Below are 27,454 nucleotides of genomic sequence, written 5' to 3'. Positions count from 1 at the left end.
AGGAAGCAGTGGCGGTCGATGCATTCCTGATGGATTGGTCAAACTTAGATCTGTACGCTTTTCCTCCGTTCAAGGTGCTGGGGAAAGTGATGAAGAAGTTCAGGGAGAGCAAAGGAACGAGGATGACCTTAATAGCCCCGTTTTGGCCGGCCACAAAGTTGGTTCACAGAGGTACTGGAATGGACAGTAGATACGCCAAGGACTCTTCCTCTAAGAGTAGATTTACTCAGACAACCCCACTTCGACAGGTTTCACAAGAATACCCTCGCTCTGGGTCTGACTGCGTTCAGACTATCGAACGTCTGGTCAGAGCGAGGGGATATTCTAGAGAGGTAGCCCAGTGCAGTGGCTAGAGCCGAAGAACCTCCACTATCACAGTGTATCAGTCGAAGTGGGACAATTTCCGGAAGTGGTGTAAGAACAGGAAGTGTCTTCATCCAGTACCTCTGTGACCCAAATCGCAGATTTCCTTCTATACTTGAGGAAGGATTTACGCTTATCAGTTTCGACAATAAAAGTCTTATAAGAGTATGCTAACCTCAGTGTTTAGACACAGGGATCTAGACATCTCGAATAACTTAGACCTTAGAGATCTGATTAGGTCGTTTGGCACGAAGAAACAATCAGAATGCAGGCCTCCTGCTTGGAACCTTGATGTGGTCTTGAAGTATTTAACTTCTAGCAAATTCGAGCCGTTAGAGGAATCCTCTCTGAGATCTGCTAAGAAGACTATCTTTTTAGTAGCATTGGCAACTGCTAAAAGAGTTAGTGAGCTTCAGGCCATATCGAAGAAGGTGGGATGAGACATGGCAATGCAGTGTGTTCATTCCAAGAAGGTTTCTTGGCAAGAATGAGAATCCAGCTAATCCTTGGCCAAGATCCTTTGAAGTTTGGGTCTAGCTGAATTGGTGGGTCAAGAGCAAGAAAGAGTTCTCTGCCCAGTGAGAGCATTGCGATGGTATATAGAAAGAACAAGAGTTATCAGAGGGAAGTCTGATGCTCTGTGGTGTTCAGTTAAAGACCCCACTAGACCCATGACGAAGAACGCGCTAGCCTTCTTCATGAGAGAGTTAATTAAAGAGGCTCATATGTTGTGTGAAGAGCAGAGCTTTGGTATTTTGAAAGTGAAGGCTCATGAAGTCAGGGCAGTGGCGACTTCATTAGCTTTTAAAAAGAATTTAGCCCTCAAGGAAATTATTGAATCCACATATTGGAGAACTAATTCAATATTTGCGTCTCATTATCTTAGGGATGTTCAGACAACCTTTGATAATTGTCAGACGCTAGGTCCATACGTGTCTTCGGGTACAGTATTGGGCAAAGGAGTTACTACCCCATAACCTTCTTTTAAGCTAGTTGATTTTATTAGGTGATGGTGTTTGTGTTTATTGGTCGTCTGAGAAAAGTGTGCGGTACTTTCTCAGTCTTGTTAGTATTATCCGGTGATGGTGTGTGTGTAGTTCAGGTAAATGATCTATTACTAGCTTGAATGCCGTGGCATAAGAGGGCTGTACGGATCTGTCAACACATTGGTCACGTCCAGTTGTCAGTTCCAGTCTTAGCTTCTTCAACATACAGGTTTAAGCAGGCTTAGAGGCAGGACCTATGAAGTCAGCTACCTTAGCAGGTAAGGAACCTAGAGTTTTAATTAATATTTTTAATAATATTTTTATACTCTAAGAATGTTGCTGTCTTTGACCCACCTCCAAATGTGTCAATCAGCTATATATATACCTGCCAGGTAAGTGTCATACATTAAAATGAAGTTTTTATGATAAAACAAAGTTTAATGTATACTTACCTGGCAGGTATATATAATTTAATTCCCACCCGCCTCCCCTCAGGAGACAGGGTTCAGAGAAAATCTGGCCCAATTGGGAACGGTTCCTAGCGCTAGCGCCACGGTAACGGGGTGGTGGTTGCCTGAACTACTAATAGGTTACTAGCGTTTGCCGCGAGTTTTGAAAATTTCTGCCAGGTGGAACAGAGAATATAGCTATATATATACCTGCCAGGTAAGTATACATTAAACTTTGTTTTATCATAAAAACTTCATGTTTTAGAATGACATGAAGTAGTACATAGAGCATATCTAAAATACATAGGATGATGGAAAATAGCAGGGTAAGCTTGTTTCGTCTGCAGTAAGTAGTATTTTCATGTATCTACTAAGTACATTTTAGTGACTACTGTAGATACATTTTTTATGATGAAAACCTACTAATTTTCAAATTTTACAGTATACTGTAATGTATTAATATAAACAGTAAAATTTCAATAACATCTATTTGTTTTTCTTAAAAGGTGCTTTACCCAAGCTAACTTTCCACAGAGAAAGAACACAGGATGCCCTGATGCTGTCTGCCCAGGACCAGTGATACTAAACATGCTATTGCTTGTCATCTGTAAAGTATGGTGTGGTACATAAAGAAGAAAGAGGCCAAGATATGAAAGGCTGTAAGTATGAGCTTTTTTGGTACAGCAAAAACAGTTTGACAATCCTAGTTAAAACAATCATGAAGATGGAATCTGGGCTGGCATTTTGGATGAAGGACTACCGCAAGAAGGTGCTTTTGATAGCTATGGAAGGCGACAGTGTAGACACAGGAAGGTGATGAAGGGGAATTAGAATTCTTAGGATTCGACAAACTCATGCCAATAGAAGAGGAGGAGGAGGAATAGCCACAAGCAGAACCATCATCAGCTCCTCAAGGTTTCAGGCCAGCAAGGAATGGTTCCACCAGTTTCAGAAGCAGTTCCACTAAAGTCTGTTTCTCTGCCTGGGGAACCAACTTCTGCAGAATATCAAGAATATCATCCAGAAGGGCTACCATCAGAACTGGTGTTCAATATGAATGAGACTGGCCTGTTCTGGAAGAAGATGCTGTCTCGGACATACCTCATGAAGGACAAAGCCAAACCCTCCGGATTTAAGGCCCAAAAGGATAGGGTTACCCTCCTAATGTGTGGGAACACAGCTGGCTTCATGTTGAAACCAGGCTTCATTTACAAGGCTGTACACCACAGGGCCCTCAAGAATAAGAACAAGGCACTGTTGCCTGTGTTCAGGATGCATAACCCCAAGGGCTAGATCATCAAAGTCCTTACAGATTGCTGGTTCCATCAGAGCTTCAATCTTCAAGTAGGCAATACCCAAGTGACTTGGGCAAGTTCAAGGTGTTGCTGATTATGGATAATGCTGGTGGCCACCCTCTCAGTCTTTATTACCAGGGAGTCCAGCTCGAGTTCCTCCCAGCCAACACCACCTCTCTCCTTCAGCCTATGAACCAGGGTGTGATCTGTGCCTTCAAGGCATTCTACACCTGAAACTCCCTCCAGCACCTTGTGAATACAATGGACAGTGACAGAATTTATGCTGAAAGATTATTGACAGAATTTACACTGAAAGATTACTGGCATAAATTCACGATTGCCGCGTCTATCTGTCATTGACCGATCGTTGAAGCACATGGAGACCCAGAACAATTATAAGGATCTCTCTCCTGAAAAAAGTCAACATTCTGTCATTAATATGGCAGTCCAGTTGGCAGGGATTGTAGGTGGAGAAGGCTTCGAGGACATCATTGAGGATGAAGTTGGCACCCTCATTGTGCCACTCTGACCCCCTGACAGACCAGGATCTGGAAGAGCTGACAAAGTCTGTCAGCGAGGTAGAAGACGTGTCAGGTTCAGGGGAGGAGCAGGAGGGGGAGATGGAGGGCCTAACTTTGGAATATCCGTCCCAAATTAACCCTCTCGTGATCTGATGACGTGTAGCATGTCAATAAATTTTTTCCGTAACTGCACAGATGACGTGCCAAACACGTCATATGTAAGTTATTTTTGGGAAAAATTCACGAAAAAAATGCACTTATCATAGAAAATGTAGTTGATGCCATGGATCGACAGATAATGAATTTCGAAGAAAACACAAACCCGACGCCACTAGCTTACTTAACTATGATACAAAACGTCAACATAAGTAGGTTGGAAAATTTGAAAATAACACTCCATAAAAAATGTGCATTTTTTAATCAATTACAGTTCATCAGTAAACACATTTATAGCAAAATAACCTGAGGTCTTAACAATAGGATAATCTTCTAGCACTAGCTGGAAATAAGTAAAAACAATGAAAGATTGTAAAAACAAGGAATCTGTGGCATTTGGCAACTCATGCATATACTTGGTGGATGTTTGGTCTTTGATCAAGCTCAGACTCTTGCAATATGCCAGTCTTTCTTTTACTACCTTGGAGAGCGAAGTTTCACTTTGCTCACCTTTTCCAAGCCTTTTTTTTTTCTTTTTTTGCAGCCTGCACTTTATTTCTTTTTATTCAGCCTAGAAGTTCCATGGAAGTCAACGTTTCAGACAAGCCTTCTTTGTTGCTGTGTTGAACTTCCTTGGGACAGATGCTGTTGCAGTAGATACGTGGTTAACTGCGACGGCATCGCTTACTTTATGGATGATAGGCTAGTCCGCCTCCTGAGAGAGTATTGCCCCTTCAGAGAGACAGGGAGACATTGATGTCTGGTCCCTAGTTGCCTCTCTCTCTGGAAAGTAGTCATCTGTGAATTCCAGCTGTTCCTTCTACACACCTCCATTGATAGAACAAGTGTTGGACAATCCTGGAGAATAACACCTGGGAACAGTCTGTGAGAAAAGTTGAAGGAAGGATATCAGTTTTGAAGGGAAGTCTGTAACTGTCCCAAAGGACACATACTCATCAAGGCTTTGTGCCTTGTTGCCATGTGGACATGGCAGGCCACTCTTAACCCTCAGCAGCAGATGAGAATGGCTGGCTTTTCCATCCTCCCTTTTTTTATCTCCTTGCTCCCCTCAAGGGCTTTGATCTGGATAGGAGGTCAAAAGGGTCAGAAGAACTCTTGGAAAACTGATCAGAATTGGTAAAAGGTTTAACCTTCTCCAAAGCCTGATGTCAATTTTGTAGCAGGCTCATAAGCCTGACTGTTGTCCCCTTAGCAGGTCCAAAAGGAACCTTACAGAGATTGCACAGTAGATAAAACAAGTCCTGGTTATTTGTTCTCCACTTTCCTAATGTGCAAGCTCATTCTCGATTGTAATGTGACAAAAAGAGGCTACAGACAACATTGCCTTTATCCAAATCATGATAGCCCACAAGTACAGACTAGAGGGAGAGGAAGGTCCAAGTACTTCTACTTGACCCCAACAACCATTGCCATATCTTCCAAAGATGTCCATGAAAAGAACAGTCCACCAATGTTTTGCCACAATGCAAACCTCAGTGTAAACTAGAATGAAGCCAAGGTGACAGATTCTATGGCCCTTCCTTTAGGAAAGGAGAAAGAGAACCCCTGTGTAAAGCTGTTTAAAGTCAAGGTTGTTTGTCAGTCCAAAGGCTGACAGGGTATGGGATGCCTGGTCAAAATGTAAAGAGTAGGTCTCAACAGCCACTGGGACATAGTACAGGCAGTCCCCGGGTTACGACAGGGGTTCCGTTCTTGAGACGCGTCATAACCCGAAAATCGTCGTAAGCCGGAACATAGTCAAAAATCCTATGAAAATCTTACTTTTAATGCTTTGGGTGCATTGAAAGGTAAGGTTCCACATTTTTCTACATACATACGTATGTATGTACAGTATTTCTTGTACCATGGTAGTACCTCGAGATACGAAATTAATCCGTTCTGAGGTGCCTTTTGTATCATGAGGTTTTCGTATCTTGGACCACATTTTACATATAAAATGGCTAATCCGTTCCAAGCCCTCCAAAAACACCCAAGTAAATTTCATAATAAAGCTAAATTGACCTATAAACAATGAAATACTACAACAATTTGGACCATTCAATACCTAAATTAATAAAAAAAAATGCAAAATAACCTGTAAATAAAGTGTATATTAGTGTACATGGTAACAAGAAATATACTGTACGTAAAATGTGGAAGCTTACCTTTCAAGTGAGGCTATCTCTGAAAGTGGCGGCAGAGGAGGAGGAGGACAAACGGCAGATAACGTACGTACGTACGTACACTTAACTTTACGAAAACACAAAAATTTAAGGAAAACTATAAAACTAAAATTTACGAAACTCGTTAACAAAACTGTAACACTTAACTTTACAAAAAACTAAAATTTAAGATTTTTTTTTCTTTTTTTATTTTTAACTTTTTTTTTTTTTTTTTTTTTTTTTAACAGAATTTCAACTTCATCACCACTTTCAACGTTCTGTTTATCACTTGGTTCTTCCTTTTTGCTTTCAACTTTCTTCTTTTCATCACTTGGTTCTTCCTTTTTGCTTTCAAATTTCTGTTTTTTATCACTTGGTTCTTCCTTTTTGCTTACTCCTGTTAATGCTGAAGGCCTCTTTAAAAAATAACGATCCAAGGAAGATTGCTTCTGCCTACTTTTCACAATGTTCCTGAAACGACTCAGGCAAACGTCATCGAACTCCGCAAGCATACGACCTGTGTGAGCCTTTTCGGGGTGTCTTTTTTTCGATAAATGATTGCACTTTATGAAAAGCGGCTAGAACATCCTTAATTTCTGCCATTGCTCGAGTCATCCTCCTCTTCCTCGCCGCTGCTAGAGAACTCCTCTTGAACGACGTTATGTTGCATGGCCTCCAACTCCTTCAGGTCATCCGTCTTAAGCTCCTCTTGGTGCTCCTCGAGAAGGTTGTTGATGTCGTCCTCGTCGACGACCAGCCCCATGGACTTGCCAAGTGCAACGATCTCGTCAAGATGTGGTTGGGAAACAGTTTCGGGATCGCCAACTGTTTCAGACTGCAGCACCAGCTTCGCCCACGTCGAATCCCTTGAAGTCTTGGGCGGATACGGCATCAGGCCAGAGTTTCCTCCACAAGGAATTCAAGGTTCGCCTCGAAACCTCCTGCCAAGCTTGGTCGATGAGTTGGATACAAATGACGATGTCGAAATGCTCCTTCCAAAATTGACGCAAGGTGAGGTTTGTGGTATCGGTGATGTCGAAACATCTCTTGAAAAGATGTTTCGTGTACAGCTTCTTAAAGTTCGCTATCACTTCCTGGTCCATGGGTTGGAGGAGAGGGGTGGTGTTGGGCGGAAGAAAAAGAATCTTAACAAAGGAATACTCCCCTAGGATATCTTCCTTGAGGCCAGGAGGGTGGGGAGGGGCATTGTCCAACACCAGCAGACATTTTAGGGGGAGGCACTTCTCTTTTAAAAATTTCTTCACTGTCGGGCCGAAACACAGATTTACCCACTCAGTGAACAAAAGCCTCGTTACCCAGGCTTTTGCATTAGCCCTCTGCATCACTGGAAGCTTCTCCTTCAGCACTTTGTGGGCCTTGAAGGCTCGAGGAGTCTCGGAGTGATACACGAGTAGGGGCTTCACCTTGCAATCCCCACTGGCGTTGGAACAAGTGCGAGCGTAAGCCTGTCTTTCATAGGCTTATGCCCGGGTAGCTTCTTCTCTTCCTCCGTGATGTACGTCCGACGAGGCATTTTTTTCCAAAAAAGGCCAGTCTCATCACAGTTGAAAACCTGCAGAGAACTGTAGCCTTCCTTGGTCATCATCTAGTCGAAAGTGTTCTTAAATGCTTCGGCCACTTTCGTATCCGAGCTGGCAGCCTCCCCATGACGCACCACCGAATGGATGCTAGTCCCTTTACGGAATTTCTTGAACCAGCCATGCGAAGCCTTGAACTCTGGGGTTGGCGTTGAAGTCCCTTCCCCTCCGTCGTCTTCCGCCTGCGCAATCAAATCGCCGAAAATAACGCTGGCCTTGTGGGCGATTGCTGTCTCCGTTACCGTATCGCCAGCGATTTCTTTGTCTTTTATTCAGACGAGGAGCAGCCGTTCCATCTCGTCGTGCACGTGGGTCCTCTTGCTGGACAAAATAGTGATGCCCTTCGACGGTGTAGCTGCTTTGATGGCATCCTTCTGTTTAAGGATGGTGCCTATTGTCGACGGATTACGGCCATATTCCTTTGCGATCACACTCAATCGCATACCAGCTTCGTACTTCTTGATGATCTCCATCTTTGTCTCCAAAGAGAGCATGCGCTTCTTTCCGTGAATTTCAACTTTCTTGGGACCCATGACTACGTTATCTTGTACGTAATTTATGTATAAGTTACACAATAAAGTTTTTGCACAACACGATAATAGTACTGCAACGAAATCACTAACGAATTTACGTTACTAAACGAAATCGCTGGACCGAACGAATGCCGCGTGCATACGATAAAGATGTTGGTACGAAGAGGCCGAGATAGGTACGCCACCACGTACGTATAAGATGCATGATGGGAGGGATGCTGTCCAATAGGAGAGAAGGATCTCATGGTGGTGACTAGCATCAGGAACCAATGGGAGACCAGGAGGATGGTGGCGAGTCTACTAGTACTAAGATGGCGGTGCGCGGCGCGAGTTTCAAAATTGTTATCCGGGCGAATCTCGGACTTTCAAAAACCTTTCGTATCTTGAAAACTTTTTGTATGTAGAGCCGTTAAATTTTTCGCATTGGCTTTCGTATCTCGGGTTTTTCGTAAGTTGAGCCTTTCGTATCTCGAGGTACCACTGTGTATATAGTTTAAGTTAGGTACTGAATGGTCCAAATTGTTGTATTTCATTGTTTATTGGTCAATTTAGCTTTATTATAAAATTTACTGGGGTGTTTTTGTAGGGCTTGGAATGAATTAGGCAATTTACATGTAAAATGTGGTTCAAGATACAAAAAAATCAGGTTATGAAGGCCACCTCTGAACGGATTAATTTTGTATCCTGAGGTACTACTATACAGTAATTAATGAATCTTAAGCTATGAAAAAAAAAGTTTTACAATGAGTTTAGAGCATATACAGGCAGTCCCCGGGTTACGACAGGGGTTCCGTTCTTGAAACGCGTCGTAAACCGAAAATGGTCGTAAGCTGGAACATCGTCAAAAATCCTAAGAAAACCTTACTTTTAATGCTTTGGGTGCATTGAAAACTATGTAAACTGCATTCTTATTGCATTTTCATAAAGAAAACCCCTTCAATTATTGATTATTTTGCACTTTTGGCGTCATATTTCATCTGCCAAATCAGTGTTGTTGGTGTCGTAACCCTGGAACATGCGTCGTAATCCTGGAAATAATTAAAAAGCGCCTTAACCTCGGAACTTCGTAAGCCGAGACCGTCGTAACCCGGGGACTGCCTTACTCTGTTATGTCACAGAGATGGGGAGAGCTGCCTGGCAGAACTTGGGAAAATAGAATTTTCTGGTCTGGAAATTGAAGCATCTACCTCTTCCAGAGAATTCTGTACAAGTTGGGACCAGGTTCACTTAAAAAATAGTGTGGGTTCTGGGCTAAAACCAATTGGGATATGATAAGTAGCCCTGGTTGGTTCCCCCAAGACCATTGTGTTTACAGAGTCCTATGACCTCAAGAAAATGCCTCTCAAACTTGGTGTACAAGTGTTCCACAGAAACTGTTAGGTCCATCAGAACCCAAGACAGGATGAGAGGGATCCTCTACCACCAGAGTAGAAGATGATATAGTAGCTCTGACCTTCCTCTTATTCAGGGGATCTTGACCAGTGCCCTGAAAGTGTTCCTTACATCGAGTCATTCTCCAAAGGTAAGGAAGGTTATTGAACAATCCCCTCTAATGCTTCCATGCCATAAAATGAAAGCGGCACCAGCCAGGCTGCCACTAATGACCAAATGAGGCAAGCAGGAGCACACACCCCATCCTAAATGTTGCACATGCTGGGGCAATCCTAGGCCGCACACACCCTGACTTGGTCAAACCTTACGAGCTGATGCTTTGCACAGAAATAAGGTTGTGTTTGCACAAATCAAGGGACTAATTATGAATACATCCTGTGGCAAACTTTGGAGGAGTCTAATCAGGTTACCTGGGGCAATAGTAGTTGTGCCTCCTAAACCAAGCATGAGCAAACCCCGTAACAGAGGTCAGTCACAAGTGAACATAAGTACCAAATCATTCATACTGCCTATGACCATCTTCGCTTGTGTATGGGCACAGAGAGCACTGTCACTCCCAATAGGTTTTGTGAAGGGCGTCCTTCTGTGCCTTCCTCTGCTTCTTTTGAAGATGAGGAAGACTGGAAGAAGCTGAGGAATAGGAAGCCAAAGCATGGCAGCACTTCCCTGAACCTCCCTACCCAAGTCACAGCTCCCTCCATCTTCTCTCACATGTGCCAAGGACAAGATCAGGCAGACATCCATGTAAGAATATGAGGAGATGCTCGAGCAGATACAGTAAGAACATTTATTATCATAGCACACTTGGACTTAAGGAAAAGAATCCAATCATAGCACACTTGGACTTAGGAAAAGAATACACTTCATGACCGAAGTGACGGAGTTCTGTTAGACTGATCCAAAGTCACCTATATAATCCAGGAAGGCGTAATGGGAAAGCCCCTCAGGAAGCTCGGAGAATGCCTCATCCTTTAGAGCTCCTTCATCTCCTGGGGAAGTGTCAGAGTAATATTAACAGAGGTGGGGACTGAAGAGGAGTGGTAGGACACCAGTGACAGTACCATGCAGAGAAAATTGATAGTTTTCTTGTCTGCACATATCCTCTGAATTTAGTACAATAGGGGCAGGCAGACTTGTATTAGAAGTACTTCAGTGGGTTCAAGTTTGACCCAGACCAAGGAAGGGTTGGTAGTGGGTTTGTGTTTAAAAGGGACCAACATTACGTCACTGTCTTCTCCTTGATTCATACATCTTCCATGGACAGGTGACGTTAAGATATATTTGATGCCATTGCAAAAGGCCATGCACTTAACCCTGACACTAATTGCAAAAAGGCATGCCCTCCTGATTTCCATAAGATATATAAACAAAATGAGTGTTGACTGTCATTCTTCCCAAGGAAGGATTACTCAAGTACCATCATTTTAACATAAATACAATGAGCACAATCAGCAGATAAGACAAAACTTTGATAAGAGGATGCTTATTATGTCTGCACAGTGAGACAGCTGAAGAAAAAGTGGCACTGTCTTGAATGGGTGGATGGGTATGCCACACCTCACTTGTCTGCTGCTGCTAGTTAACCACCTTGATACCAAGCATCAGTGACCAAACCAGTTTCCAGTGAAGGTAATTTATATAAAAGATGAAGATTTGTATACTCATAGGAAAAAATTTAGTACATTTTGAGATTGTTGAGCATAAATGTTTTCCTAAATAGTATATACAAATTTACTCCTTGTTAAAATTAAGGGGGGTTGCATTTTTCTATAAAAAGGCAATTTATTTTGTAAGTTTATTAGCAAAATGAACATTATTATTATTCATAACTTTCCAATACAATACATTTACTACATTGCTTCTTGACATTTGAAGGCATTGCAAGACAGGAGTAATACCAAATAAACTTTAAGGATAAAGCTGACTAGAAGAAAATCACTAATGAGGGATTAACTTAATAAGATAATGAACTGGATTTGTACAGGCTTAAAACATCATTTACTCTGTACTAACATTTATATTCATGTTCTAAAATCTCTGAAGATCTTGAAACACTTTGCAAAGTTAAAACCTCTATGCCAACCATTATGACAAAGTATTTTAAAAATTCCATACTAATGTTCTCCATGTCTAGATTAATACTCATCATTACAATGAAATATTAATGGCTTGGTATTAAGGAAATAACTTGTGGCAATGAAAAAGAAAATGGTATAAAGCAATGACTAAAAAAATATGAGCAATTTACAAGTGTAAATGACTGGATGAAAAAATGTACATGTGCTTTAATCCAAACTTGATGTAACTATTCAACAGGGTACCTGCATTACCTATTAACCAGGGTAAGCTACACCAATGTGCTTACTTTATCACTGGCTACTAGAGAGAGGGTAATCTGCCCCAGTAAGAAGGGGATCGCTAACAGATTATAAATGACTGAAATCACTAACAGATATAAATGACAAGTTATTATTAAATTTCTTAAATCAAAGGATTCCAATTTAAAACTATGGAAAACAGGACCTGATGTAAAATCAAAAGCTATTTTAACAATTTTAGATGCCTTCCCTAAACTAACAGAAAAAAAACTCCCAGAAGTGCAGCAAGAAGGACAGTGATCGAAACAATAATTACTTTTATTAAAGAAGTAATGAGACTCCCAGTTAGCTTAGTTGACCTTAGCAAGTGGTGGCAGAACAGTTATAAAATTTAATGTACTTGATGAGCAACATGCCAAAACTTGTAACACTGTAGTTAAATGCCATGTAAGGTGGTAATCTACAAGTAAGTGTAACTTGGTGTTAAGTTAGTATCAGGGTTGGCTTCAGCACAGTTTACGGTATGGTATCATGAACATTCAGTATTCAGCACCAAGAAGCCCAGGTAAGATCTCCTACACAAGATAATATTCATTGGCCATAACCTTTTGAAGGTATCATTGAAAATGCATCACGATATCTCTAAAAAAAAAAAAAAAAAAAAAAAAGGGGGGGGGGCAAATATGGGCTACCACCAAGATGAATCTGGCTCAAGCTACTTGGAGGAATACCTCTTGATATTAATCTTACAGTAATATCATTGTCTGTCCTAGCCAGTACGTATGCCGTACATGTAGCCGCCGCTTATTAAAAAATGAAAAATTTTCTAAGACAATTTGTATTTTTCATAGCTACAAACCTGAGGTCTTAACAATAGGATAATTTTTTAGTGCCTAGCTGGATCCGGTTAAAAATTGGAGATGAAAAAGCAAGGAATCCTGTGAGATCTGGCAACGCGAGCATATATCGGGTAAAAACTGGTCAACAACGACCATGCTCCCATGCACCGCATTCAGAATGTCATAAGAAGACAGAAGGTGTTCATACACAAACAAACCTTCAGTCTTAACAATAGGATGACATTCTAAGAAGAGGGGCTAAATATGATAAGGAATTATCTATCATTCATATCACAATATTAAACAGAAAAAAATAAGATTAATACATATAAGCATGTGGTAATTTCAGTCCAAATCCTCATAGCTTATTATTTTTTTTACTTGTTTATATCAAAACCTCATGAGTATAGGTTGTGCCCACAATCACTTAACAAATTACAACCTGAAATATATAAAAAAAATATTCTTACAACAAGCACACAGGACATTTGCTCTAAAGCAAAATCAGCATATGTGCATGGTATAGTTACAGGAAACTTTGTGACTCCACACTACTGAGGTCTCACACACACACACACACTCACACTCCCTCTTGTAATTATTGCTACAGCCATTTCTATTGTAGGTCTACTTTGCCTACTTGTAGATTAATGCACATGTACAAAAAAAAAGGGTGTTCTTTTTGAGTAAATAATCTATCATTAGCTACAAATTATTTTTCAGTGCATATTCCAAATCTTACAGTCTGTCACAACAAAAATAATCACAATGAAAGTAACAAATATAATTTGTTTACACAGACAGTACTTAACTTTCAGGGTTTATGGCAAAGTATGTGAGAAAAGGGTTGATACAGTGCTTCTTAAACTAAAGAATATTACACAAAATAACTAAAAGAACATTTTGAATTGAAATAAAATGCTGAAAACTACAAATAACACTGAATCACATGTAAAGCAGAAAAAGTATTTCATCCATTAAACAAACATTTTATGCCCATAAAATTATGAAGTCAATTAGAACTGATACATGGTAAAGCATGGTAATCCTCCTGATACTTTCAAGTATCCAAGTGGATAAAAACATTTAAAACATGTATGTAATCTTATCACTTCAACTTACATATCAAGTCTTTGGTTAATTATCAACTAAATACTATTACAAACTAATGTTTACAACTGAATAAAAAAGTAAAACTTGCCAGAAAAAATAAAGGTAGAACATAGAAGACAAGGGTAAATAAAATAGTTTGACTTAAGAAAAAAAATAATCACAACCAAGTGTAACCTGTATTTCTATCTAAGTTATAAGAATGTAGAAAATAAAAATAAATACCTGAAATAAGTTTCAAAATAATTGTCATGACTATAATCAATATGTAACACAGATTACTGTACTGTTTAGCAATACTTTGCATATAAATTTCAGCTTTCTCTAGATATGCATGTTTCTTATCTACAAAAATTAAAGAATGAAAGCTGCTAAGTTATAGGAACAAAACATTCAGTTAATATATAACAAAATGCAACAAACCTTACAAGACCTTGATTTTTTATGATCCTTAAAATCAAATACCAATACGACTTTCAAGAAATTTCCAGTAATCTATAAATTTACATGGAATAATAATGCAAGTAATATTTCTGTTACTTCAAAACAAAGCATATAGCTGAATTTGATGTACTGACCATACATGACCATACAATTAGTATAGATATTTCAACAATGGAAATCATTCTTCAGAATACGGTATAAATTATGCGATTAAGTACAATATGTTATTCAGTGACTATTACTGAAGTTGATTGACACATAAGATAGCTAAAATTATTCTATCACAAAAATGCAGTTGAATTCATAAAATACCTGTACAATATTGTATAATAAATTCAAACAACTTTTCATCTCAACAGGTTTTCATGAGGTAAAAAATATATCTTATTTACAGCATATTTCAATTTTCCTTAACAATAACCACAATATTTTCTAATTGCAGAAATTTTTATGTTTAACTTACTTGTAGCAAAATAAACTATCAACAGCATTTAATGTCCAGATCTTTAAACCTTTTTTGGCACAATATTGGTAAACCAACTGTATAACACTAAGATTATTGCAGTAGGTCTTTGGAACAATCATTCTGTGACAAATGCCTGTTTTTGGATGTCTGGCATCTCAAAAGCTTGGAAAAAAAAAGAAAAAAAAAGATGATGATGAAAATCTGCTACAACAAAACTTAGTTATTTAGACATTCCTAATAAGAACACAATTTTGTAACATGATAATAAGCAACATTAGATTGGATACATGATAATATTTTATATTTCTAATTTCTTATTTCTTCATGTCCATATAAAACCTACAAGTGGTCTACTGATTAATGTGGTCTAAGAATCAACTTTATATATAAAAGTTTTCAAGGCCTCATAATTTTGTATTTCTCTTCAAGCAAACTTTTATGAGAGAATTTAAAGCTTTATCAGCATTCCCTGCATTTTGTCAAGGCCCTGAAATTTGCTTTCCTGATCATTGTCAATATAACCAAAAATCTCTATATATTGAATCCCTCTACCAGTTATAATTATGACAATACTTCTAGAAAATAATACTTTGCATCTAAAACTGACTCCTATTTGATGTGAGTTATAACTTCTATAAAAAGACACTGCACACCCTAAACTTCATTTTACTTCTTCTCACTGTAAGATCAATGTGACTTGCAGATAATGTGAGTAGAATAAAAAATAATATTTTCTAAATTCGGCTCAAAATCAGCCAATGAAACAGTACTTCAAGCATGATTATTTCTTAAACGCCAGAAGTATAACCCTTACATCTCTAAATCTGACTGTATTCACATAACTGATCTAGATGTAATCCACCATAAAAAAAAAAGTCTATGAAAGGCTCCAAAGCAAAGATTGAATTCTTTACAGCTAATATCTGATAAATAAAAATCTGTGACAAAAGAGGTAACAAGAAATCAAATTTAATACTGGATAACATGTCTGACCAGCCTGTGAGATTCAGCTTACCAAGTACAATGCTTGAACATTATTAAATATGAAGATATGTTACTGAAATGTAACTAGTGTAAAATTACATTATTATGGCATTTTAACTGCTGCAAAATCATCATGTGATTATTATAATGAAAATTTTCATTAGAATAGTTTGTACCATTTAGAGGTTGAGAATTTAAGTATGTTGAAATAGGAGTAAGAAATGCTAATATGGAAACAGCTGGCAATGCTTTGTCACCAACATTTCCCCTCAAAAAGAAAAGCAGGGGACATTCTGAGAAGTTGAGTTCACAAGTGACAGATTATACAGCATTTTAATACTAGACAACAGTGCCACAGTTTTCAGCTTCATACATTAAAGAAAAGGTTCTTGGAAAAACTTATGGATTGAATAAATGAGAATTCAAATTATCATTATTAAATAATTTGACTTGATCACTTGAGATACACAACTCTGACCCTAAGAATTGTTTTAACTGCAAGATTTTATTTAATAATTTCTGATGAAGTTTCTGACAAAATTTCTTTAACAGCTTTGCTTCCAAAACTTGTCCCTCACTGTTAGTTGAAATTTGGACAGCAGCTTCTGTCTTAACGTTAAACAAAGGGGTTAGTTATGAAGAGATATCTACCTATTTGCCTATGTTTAGAAGTCCAATAATAGGCAAAATTACATGAGAAAGAAATTATAAAGCACATCAAATTAGGCATAACTAAGTGGTCTGGTTATACTATTATTATTATCATAAACTTTTTCTCTACTTGATTTCCTGGGTATTTCTAAAGGTCCAAAACTATTGCTTTTCTAAGTAGCTGTTGCTCATTTCTTCATACCACATGGTTTAACCATCTCAATCTTTGAGAACTCGCAAGTATTTTTTTTCCAGACTTGATACAACATCTGGTTAGACTTAGACAATTTAGCAATACATGTATATTGTGCTAATTCTGTTGTAATATAATTTACCTTGAGTGCAAATCAAAGCTAATATTTTAACTACCTTAACTTCCACCAAATTAAAGGCATTCTTAACAAAAGCTATGCACAGTATTTAGGGTGACAGCAGTGTTGACAAAGAATAATAACCTTCAATTAGTACCATAGATAACATAAAAAGTCATCTAATGGCCCAAAATCATGCCTAAAATTAGGAAAACTACAATACACATTATGTACATGTTTCGAACTACAGTTATCCTCAATTGCTTGCTATTACTGTTATCAAGTAGTTTAACCATTAAATCTCTTCTTATTATTAATTAGTTTAGCCAGACCACTTGAGTTAATATTCTGAACTCTCCTAGGGCTGGCCAAAAGAACGTTGTTTTTACTAGCACCAATGTTTAAAGCTGGAAAAATCAGGTCTATGATTACCAATGTCATTAATGTTCCCAAATCCCCACTGGTACAAGTCTTCACTGCTGCCTTTCCTACCTGATTTTCAAAAACTTCCTGTGAATGGCCAGTATTACCATAATGTACCCTATTTACAACAGTTTTACTATTCCCCTCAATTTTCTCATTTTCATCAACCAACAACTTCTTGACACCTGAATGAAAACATCAAAGATAATGTTCGTGGCACATAAGAACTTTAATATTCTTTGTCTCCTTGAGATAAAAGACCTAAAACCAAAGTATAAAAGACAGTTTATCACTATTGTTTATAATATTACAGAAACTTATTCATATCTGACCCATGATTCATATGAAACCACAATTATCTCAAATAAGACCACATTTTGACTTAGTGGCATGACTGAACTCATAAAAAAATAACATATACTGTTATCTAAACCAAGTAATTTATATCTCAATAATTTTGCCAGTGAAGTTATCTTTTGCATATACATACTATTGTAGGGAGAAATGTATTAGCTATGATCAAATACAATATACTTGAAATTAAAGAGTTTCTGTTTGACAGCTGGTTCCCGCACTGCTTGTATTTGGTCATCTTAGTTAAAACAAGACAGTATATTCCTGTGTGGGGCTGTAGATGTGAAAAAATATTGTGTACTTAAAACTATATAACTAAATTGTAACTGATGGTATTATTTTGTTCTGATGACCCCAACACACACATCTGATAGTCAAATTCATCACAAACTTAATGGACAGAAGCTGAATGTTATTGCTTATGTGGAACTTGAAGTAACAAAACACTAGAAGTTTCATATATAATTCACGATGTACCATTTTCATCATAATTGAATCTGGGACATCCAATACTTCTAGCACAAATAGCACATCATCAGCTTACCTATACATCATTACCTTTGGGCTCATATAGAAACACATGTAAGCGTCACATAAGAGACGACGTGGTAAATCAGGTAAGGCCTTGTTGTCAGTAACAGCATGAAGCATCTGGCTTCCTTCCTCCCCAACCCACTGCATCAAGTCTCCACATTCAACAACAGTTGGTATATTATACCCATGCTGTTCCCCTAAAATTAAGAGAGAAAAAAAAAACTTTTGAAATGATGGAAAAAAACTTTTTTGAAATGATGGAAAAAAAACTTTTTTGAAATATGATTACAAATAAATATAATAAAAACTTTCTTACAAATAAATGTGAGAAAACTTTAAGATCTAACCTTGAAACTGTATGATGGAAAGCATACACTTTAATACAATTTAACAAGTTACAGTGAATTCAATGATTACATGTTAATTATGAGTTACTGACTTCATTAAAGTAATGATTGCATGCCATGTAAGATTATGTTCCATGGAACTAAAGTAACATATGATTAATGGGGTTGTAAATGTTAAAAAATATTTAAAATAAAAAATCAATTTAGATTTGATATATTTAGTATTATTTAAAACTAATTTAAAATAAAAGTTATTCAATATATACTATTCTTCTTTTTGTTCAACTATATGGTGGAAACTTTATCTGGTCATATTGATTAGTAATACAGTGACTTCTCAACTTTGATCAAACCTCAACTTACCAGAATCCTTTACTTACAGCTATATTCTGATGAGTGGAATGACAAGTGTAAAAGTATAGTTGAATTTAGTTTAGAAAGTACGTATATGGAATTACCATTAACTATGATATCTTGAATAATGAAGACTGGAAATCATATCTTTTTATTTAGTACAACAAAGTTTTGGGAATCCCTTCCTGTCATCAGAGCTACAATAAAATTAATAACATTTATACTCTTAAAATATGTGCTTAGGTAGCCAAAATTTTTTTAAAGATATTTAGTTACATAATATGTACAAGTTGTTAAGCTAAAAGTAAAATCAAAACCATTAGTGCAGCAGATAAGCAAAAAAAGATTTCAGTTTGTGTTACAAGCATGAAATCTGGCACAAGTGCTCATTTTAACCTCCTCTTTTGAAAAATCTGGGTGTCCACACAAATTTCAATATGGCTGCCACTTTTCAAAATGGTCACTAGTTGTTTTGATTTATTACACTTTTGTTTGAGTAAATCATTGTTGAAATAAATACATCAATATTATTCAGATAATGTCTTCCTAGGTATTAGAGTTAATTGAAGATATCATCAGAACTCTACTACTATATTTACCATTGTGATAAAGTTGGCATACAAAAAGGCTGCCATGAAACATTTTGCTTTATAATCCTGCAACTAAGTAAGATAGAGACATGAAATTTTTATCTATAGGCAGTCCCCGGGTTACGACGGCTTCGGGTTACGACGTTCCGAGGTTACGACGCTTTTTCTTAAATATTAATTGAAAAATCCGCCCTGGGTTACGATGTTTGTTCCGAGGTTACGACGCTGATGCTTCCGACGCTCCGAGTTAACGATGCTTTTAAAAAACGCATACTATGATAAAAATCCTTTATAGTTTAGCACAGTATATTAATAAAAATAAGTTTCTGGTTAGATAACAACAAACATTTTGAGGTTATGATGATTTTCGACACTTTTTATGTCGTATTTTTCTAATTTTTTTTAGCGACGCCTCGTATGCGGAACTAGTTTCCGAGCGAATGAATACTAGCTTGCGATGCGCAAAGTTTATAACAGTCCAAAAGTGCAAATAATGAAAAAATTATTGCTTACTTCCAGTAATAATAACAAAACTAAGTTTCTGGTTAGATTACAATGCAAATTCCAAGGTTACGATGGTTTTTTATGCTTTTTAACGATACCTCATAAGCAGCACTAGTTTCTGAGCGGAGGGCGCATAAATTAATTTACGCTATTGAACTGTATGGTAACCATAGTCAAGGATAAGGAACGCATTCTCAAACAGTATACATATCCTTTAATACAAAACAGCAAAATATCATTGAAACATTATTTCACTTAAAGAATCCATTTATACTCTACTTAGACTTGGATATAAAAACCATAGTTTCTCTCTCTCTCTCTCTCTCTCTCTCTCTCTCTCTCTCTCTCTCTCCTCTCTCTCTCTCTTTCTCTCTCTCTCTCTCTCTCTCTCTTTGTATTTTCCGACGAAAATAATCACTAATTAGTGTATTTCGATGTTTATTTTCAGGACTAAATACATTTTTATAATACAAAAATGATTTACTTATTTTCAAATATTAATTTTGATTAATACTGTATTAGTAAGTTTAATAAGTTGAAATGATATCACATAATAAAAATAATCATTCTCTCTCTCTCTCTCTCTCTCTCTCTCTCTCTCTCTCTCTCTCTCTCTCTCTCTCTCTCTCTCTCCCCTACAAAGATGTATGGTTTTTTGTATGATAAATAAATGATTTACTATTTTCAAATATTAATATTAATTTATACAGCAATAATATAAATTCATTAAAGAAAATACCATAGTGAATTAGTAAGATTTTAGCTTATATATTTAAAAAATTATGGAAGAATGAAGGAAATCCCAGTCTTCTTTCTCTAACCTTTCTCTAACTCCAGGTATTAAAACTGTCAGATATACAGTAGTAACTCGAGATACGAAAGGCTCAACTTACGAAAAATCCAAGTTACGAAAGCCAATGCGAAAAATTTTACTGCTCTACATACGAAAAGTTTTCAAGATACGAAAGGTTGTTGCTGTAAAGTCCCGAGATTCGCCCGGACCACCGAGAACAATTTTAAAACTTCCGCGCCGCCAACTGAGTAAACTCGCCACTATCCTCCCGCTCTCCCATTGGTTCCTGATGCTAGTCACCCCATAAGGTCCTGCTCTCCTATTGGTCAGCATCTACCCCTTGTGCTTTAAGTATTCTATTGGTAAAAGGTTGCTGTAAATTGAAAAACTTATTCATGCAATACATTTAATAAAGAAAACATTAGGTAAAGATAGAATAAAGAATAGAAATGAATGGTTATTATACTGTTTGGTAGTTTCAGTAGTTGAAGAGAGATAATGAAAATTTATGGCTTACTGTAAAAGTGATTGCTTGGCGATCGTTCGATACTTGTAAGTGCTGGATGTAAACAGACGTTTGGAAGCTTTTTTTTGTTTGTTTATTATAGTTAATGGTTACTTAATAATTATTTGAAATGAGTACATGCAATACATTTAATAAAAAAAATTGTGAATTAGATATCATAAAATATAAAATAAATCAGACTGCCAACAAATACGTATTTTTTAGAATTCTTCTTCTGTTTTATTATTACGTTACGTATACGCATGTTTCATTATAGCTGTCGGTAACTCGGTATCTTCATTAGGTAAAGATAGAATAAAGAATAGAAATGAATGGTTATTATACTGTTTGGTGGTTTCATTAGTTGAAGAGAGATACTAATGACAATTTATGGCTTACTGTGTGCTAGGAAAAATGATTGCTTGGCGCTCGTTCGATACTCTAAGACAGGTAAGAGCTGGATGTAAACAATCGATCGGAAGGTTTGTTTTTTGTTTGTTTGTGTATTATAGTTAATGATTAATTAATAATTATTTGAAATGAGTACATACTGATTATTTATGCATTTTATTGGCATATTCTAAGCTTTTAGCTCTTAGGTTTAGATGTCAGAATCATAGACTAGGCTACAGTAGCAACCGCTAACATAGGCTAGGCTTATTGCTAAGGGACATATGCTAAAGTCCTGATATATGCAGTAAAAATGGGGTTGAATATTACATGCAGTTGAATATTTCTCAAGTATGTACAGTATTTTGCCTTTTTGGAGTCATATTTCTTCCATCGTAACCCTAGAACATGTGTTTTAGGCCTGGAAATATAATTTACTGGGTGTTTTTGGAGGGCTTGGAACGGATTAGCCATTTTACATGTAAAATGTGTTCCAAGTTACGAAAAACTCATAATACGAAGGCCGTCTCGGAACAGATTAATTTTGTATCTCGAGGTACCACTGTATCAAGTTCTGTGACAGGAGGGGGAAGAGCTGCTGTGTTGCCTTCAAGTGCTCATGAAATTTCCCTCTCTCTCTCTCTCTCGTCTCGTCTCTCTCGTCATCTTCTCTCTCTCATTTACTTACTGAGACTCGAGATTTTTTATGTACTTGTACTATTTGTTTTTAATACTTTCAAATAATAATAATAATAATAATAATAATAATAATAATAATAATAACTGTAATTACAAAATTCATAAGTGATAGTATTTTAAAGAAATACAATACTAATCTATCCATGTCACTTTTAATTAAGGTTAACTCTCTCTCTCTCTCTCTCTCTCTCTCTCTCTCTCTCTCTTTTTGCCACACAAGATAATAATGTGTCATAGTGGTAACTCCCTCCCTCTCTTTCGCTGGAAGCGTTAGAAGTATTTTTTGAGAGAACAGAGAGATAAACTCTCTCTCTCTCTCTTTTACCGAGATGAAAGAATTTTTATGGTACTAGTATGTAAAATGTTTATTGATAATTTCAGTTATTTAATAATAATACTAATAATAATAATAATAATTATAATAATAAAACTGTAATTACAAAATTCATAATGGTCGTAATTTAAAGAGATGAAAATGACCTTTCCATTTCACTTGAAAAGATAATTCCTCTTTCTTACTGAGATGAGAGAATTTTTATGGTAGATGCAGGTGTTTATTATATTTTCAAATAATAATAATAATAATAATAGAAGTAGTAATAATACGATAAACTAATTTCAAAAGAAAATTCTTCCCTTTGTCTTTTTCTGTATCAATTTCCCTACCTCATAACTCCAGTGACACTCGGAGCTGGGAAAGTAACAATGCCATACAATGGTCAATGAATTTAATGGTTTTATGTAATCTCTCTCTCTCTCTCTCTCTCTCTCTCTCTCTCTCTCTCTCTCTCTCTCTCTCTCTCTCTCTCTCTCTTGTATTTTAATGAAAATATACAGTAATTTGTGAATACACAGTGTTGCACATGAAAAAAGTAAATTAGTGATAATTTTAGAGACACAGCCCTAAGAAAAATTGCAAATTAGTGAAATTTTCCCTGTGGACATGTTTTCAACAACGTCGTTCCGGCTTACGACGATTTTCGGGTTACGACGCGTCTTAAGAACGGAACCCCCGTCGTAACCCGGGGACGGCCTACCTACATTTACGAGGCCAGATAATCTGTTTCTAGCATTTCTATCGAGTATGATAACAAAACTATTTTATCTGTTCCAGTCTCATTGTCTTTTTTTTTTTCTTTAAGCCTGAAATAAACACAAGACTTTAAAGATGCCCATGAACACTGGAGTACACTTGCTTCTTCCTTCTGTTATAAGAAGCAGTTGTACTGAAGGAGCTGAGCAATAGCCAGGTCTGACTTTGATGAGCCAAACCTTAGCTGTGGCTTTATGTCTGCTCCATGTTCACCCATACTAGTGAACTGGAGCAGACTTTGAGGTATGGTATCAATGATGCATCCTTCACCAAAGATACCATCAACCCTGGACTGATGATCCAAAATATGTTTCCTCAGTATCTTTGTTGCTTTAGCAATCATATGTGTATCAGAGTACTAGTCAGATGCCTGAGATAGGGCTAAGCTACATCTTTCTGCAAGGAAAGTAGCACATTTCTTCCTTTCTTGTATGCTTCTAATTTGAGGAGTTCTGCACACAATTTGTCCTTTAATCTTGTATTTACAGTGGATGAGGCAATGCTCAATTGTTCCAGGCGCTGCTGGTATAATTACAATATGTCTGCAAGAGGAAATCTGGCAGGACCATCCGAACTTAAGCTGGTTTCAATGATATAATTAACCAACTCTGATAAAACCAGTGGACATACATCTCGTTCTTAATTGTGACATTGTTCTTCCTCCAGATTTCTAAGAAGGGGCCTCTCCCTATTGTAAAGGCCAGCGAGATATACAAGATGGTATTTCAGCTCTTGTGGAATGCATCATCTGCACCTAGTTTTGCCAATAATTTACCATCATTCGGTGTGTGTGAACTCAAGTAGTCTGTTGAGATTCATGGTCAATACTTGTCGAAGATCTGATACAGGTGCCACATTTTCACAAAAAAGTGCATGCTTCATTTTCATTACTCATTTGACATTGTTTAGCATGCTTTTCCTGTGATTCACTACCTTCAATAACAATTCTTTGCTTTCTGGCATGACCAAGTTTTGCATTATTAAAAATGACCCTACATCTCTTGTGGTATTTTGCCAAGTTTTGTTGCAGTATTGCCTCTATGCCACTGCCTTCATCCAGCCTTGCTGGGTCAATGTTAAAGCAGCATTTCACCAATCTCCTGGAATAATGGCACATTGGTTGAAATAATTACGTACCCAACAAGTTCAAGATATATATATTTTATATATATATATATATCTATATATATAGATATATATATATATAATATATATATATATATATATGTATAATATATATATATGTATATATATAATACAAAGCATAAACTTTAGCTCATTCACCCAACCCGGAATGATAAGTAGGCCCCATAATGAGCTTGAGTACAATCTCTCTCTCTCTCTCTCTCTCAACACAACAAGTATCTATAAAATGTTTACAGTAATACAAATTAAATAAATCTTTAATACAAAGCATAAACTTTAGCTGTAGTAATTACGCTGTATTTGAAATTGTATCACTGTATATTGTAAGGTGCTTTTGGATGACAGAGCATACTGTACAGTATATGAAATATTCACTAATTATTTTATTTTCCAGTCTGCCTTTATTAAGATGCAAAAACTTTTGTGTCACTATACCACCACGGAAAGAATGAAAAAATGGATAACAAAATAACATCACATTATCTATAAAACTATACTGTACAAAACAAACATATTTGCATAAAACAATCTTTCACTTACCTCAGAGAGAGAGAGAGAGAGAGAGAGAGAGAGAGAGAGAGAGAGAGAGAGAGAGAGAGAGAGAGAGAGAGAGAGAGAGAGAAGAAAAATACAAGCACTTAACTTGGTTGGGATGTGAGTAGCAGTGTTGCCTACATTTTATTTTAGAAATATTTTTATGGTGATTTGAGATGAAACATTATCAGTGATAAAATATTCTCTTGTGTACTGTTATATAAGATAATCCCTAGTCAACTAAACTTGTAATGGAATACATACAATAAATAAAAGCAAAAAATATGGCAACAATATACCTCTGTCATCTATCATGAAATTCCTGGATGTTTATTTTTGTGTTTTTTTGTTTATGGTACAGTAATTGTTATTATTTTCATTAAAAGGATATGCACAGTACAGTACTGTATACAAGAGAGAGAAAGATTACGTCATCGAAGAAAAATGTTTTGCTATGAGAATTTAATGGTGATGGTGAGGACTAACCACAAAATGACGTAAACTACGTAATCATGAAAATACTACATAGCATTTTCCTTTGGAGGTTGTGTCCCATTTTTCTAAACCACCCACATAGTACTATCATAAATACGTATATAGTACTAAATATAATTTCAAAATCATCTTAAACAGGAAAATATCAATACGTACTATTCATAAAATATGCAGCCTGTGTATTATAGAACAATACTGTAGGCCAAAGAAAACATGCATCTGAATGATAGGGGATACTTGAGAGTAACAGTTGTTGGCTAGTACTTAATTTTGCAACCTGACTTTGAAATGATATTAGGGTGTTCTGGGAGGATAGTCTGATGTATACATACTTTTTTTATAATTAATATATATATATAATATATATATATATATATATTTTAAGTATATTATTTTTCCTTTTTTTATATATATATAATATATATATATATATTTATATACTATATATTTTTTTATTTATATATATATATATATATATATGTATATATTATATATAATATATATATATATATATATATATATATATAGACAGCATTTAGGACACTGAACTACTAAACTGCTCTAAAACAAAGCTAGGTACAGCATATGTAAAGCAAGATTAATTGGAACTGAACCCCATGCTGAGTTACACAGTAGTGATGTAACCAATGTACTCTGGTTGTGCGCAGACATTCACTCTTTTCAATTAAAACTAAACCACCACCTAAATTATATATAAACTTATAAACTATTACATTGATCAAGGAGATATTTTTCCAAGCCAACTGAATCCTGAGATGTGATTATCTAAGGTTTTTGCCTTACATATTGAATGCCATCTTTCTTTATATATGCTGTATGAAATCTTTAACAGAAATACATTTTACAAATGCATTAAAACATGACAAGAGATACATGAGTCCCATCTTAAAATCTTGAAAAATGGCAGCCATTTTGTAAATTTGAGTGAACACCCAGTAATTTTCAAAAAGTGGCATATGAAGAAGATATGTACCAAATTTCATGCTTGTATCATTAACTGAAATATTTTAGTGAAAAAATGATTTTATCTGCTCACTATATACAGGCAGCCCCCGGTTATTGGCAGGGTTCCATTCCTAGGGGCTTGACGGTAAGCAAAAATCGCCAATAACCAAAATTCCAAAGGCTATGGGCGCCGCAGTCCATCTTCAGGTGCCCTATAATGGTTAACGATGCCTTCAACAGTGTCACGGCCAGATTTTTACCCTAATATACAATAACTATTAAAAATGTGGAATTTCCTTTCCTTTACTATGGTCTGCAAGGCAGTTCTACAAATTTTTTATGTCAGATTCGATGAAATTACAGGTAAACCTTGGCCGAGAGAGAGAGAGAGAGAGAGAGATAAAAATAAACGCTTAACAATGTCAATTTTCAACGCCATTGATATCGTCTTCCTCTTCTTAGTGGCACTTTGTAACCTCTTTTTCTCCATTTCTTTATCCAATCTTCTAGTTAAATAACTTAAAAAAGTAAAAGAGAATTATAAAAATATCGTTAATGACATCATAATCATTGCTTTAACACGTACAGCCATAAACTACTGAACAAAAACAGTTGCTTTGCTATGTACAACCGAACTGAATTGGATAAAAACACTACTTTGCTTGCATTTTGGCTATTGTAAGATAGTAAAAAAATTACCATAGTTGTTACAAATGATGTTGAATAGAACAGGGCTAGTATATTTTTACATCGTAACTTTATTCACTATGGAGAAAATATCAGAAAGAAAATATACTGGTAAGTTTAAGCTGAAGTTGAGAAAACAATGTCTACACTGTTTAAGACTATAAATTATCATGCATCGGCAACTTGGATGAAATTCGACCATAAATAATAGTGGAGAAAAAAGTATTTTAATTAAAATACTGGACATGAAAGAATACATTTTACTGTGTTTTCATGCCATTAAGAGAAAAAAAAGCTCATATTATGATGAAATAGGGTGAAAATAGCAAACAGAATCGGTTAATGTTTTTACACAAAAAACATGCTCCCAATGACATCAATTAACCCTTAAATGCCTAATGGACGTATGTTACGTCAACATTTTTTGTCTCTTGGGTTCTGACCGGACGTAATTTACGTCGA

The 27,454-nt window shown here is 36.3% G+C and overlaps 1 protein-coding gene and 1 long non-coding RNA gene across 5 annotated transcripts in view; one reads left to right on the top strand and one right to left on the bottom strand.

The window, feature by feature from the left end:
- LOC135205620 (uncharacterized) overlaps positions 1-2,978 on the top strand; it is a 108,000-nt gene extending 105,022 nt beyond the window's left edge. Inside the window, exon 3 of the long non-coding RNA XR_010312564.1 lies at positions 2,333-2,978. This is a non-coding gene — a long non-coding RNA (uncharacterized LOC135205620). The remainder of the gene's footprint in view (positions 1-2,332) is intronic.
- An 8,258-nt stretch (positions 2,979-11,236) lies between these two features.
- LOC135205618 (ubiquitin carboxyl-terminal hydrolase CYLD-like) overlaps positions 11,237-27,454 on the bottom strand; it is a 271,604-nt gene continuing 255,386 nt past the window's right edge. For all 4 annotated transcript variants that reach the window (XM_064236410.1, XM_064236413.1, XM_064236412.1 and 1 more), the window contains one exon: positions 11,237-18,086. In XM_064236410.1, the coding sequence (XP_064092480.1) occupies positions 17,896-18,086 (191 nt within the window). In that variant the 3' untranslated portion in view covers positions 11,237-17,895. The remainder of the gene's footprint in view (positions 18,087-27,454) is intronic.

This window comes from Macrobrachium nipponense, chromosome 24 (genome assembly GCF_015104395.2).
Source record: "Macrobrachium nipponense isolate FS-2020 chromosome 24, ASM1510439v2, whole genome shotgun sequence".
Taxonomy (NCBI): Eukaryota; Metazoa; Arthropoda; class Malacostraca; order Decapoda; family Palaemonidae; genus Macrobrachium; species Macrobrachium nipponense.
The sequence above is the reverse complement of the archived record's forward strand: the minus strand, read 5'-3'. Positions and strand labels throughout refer to the sequence as shown.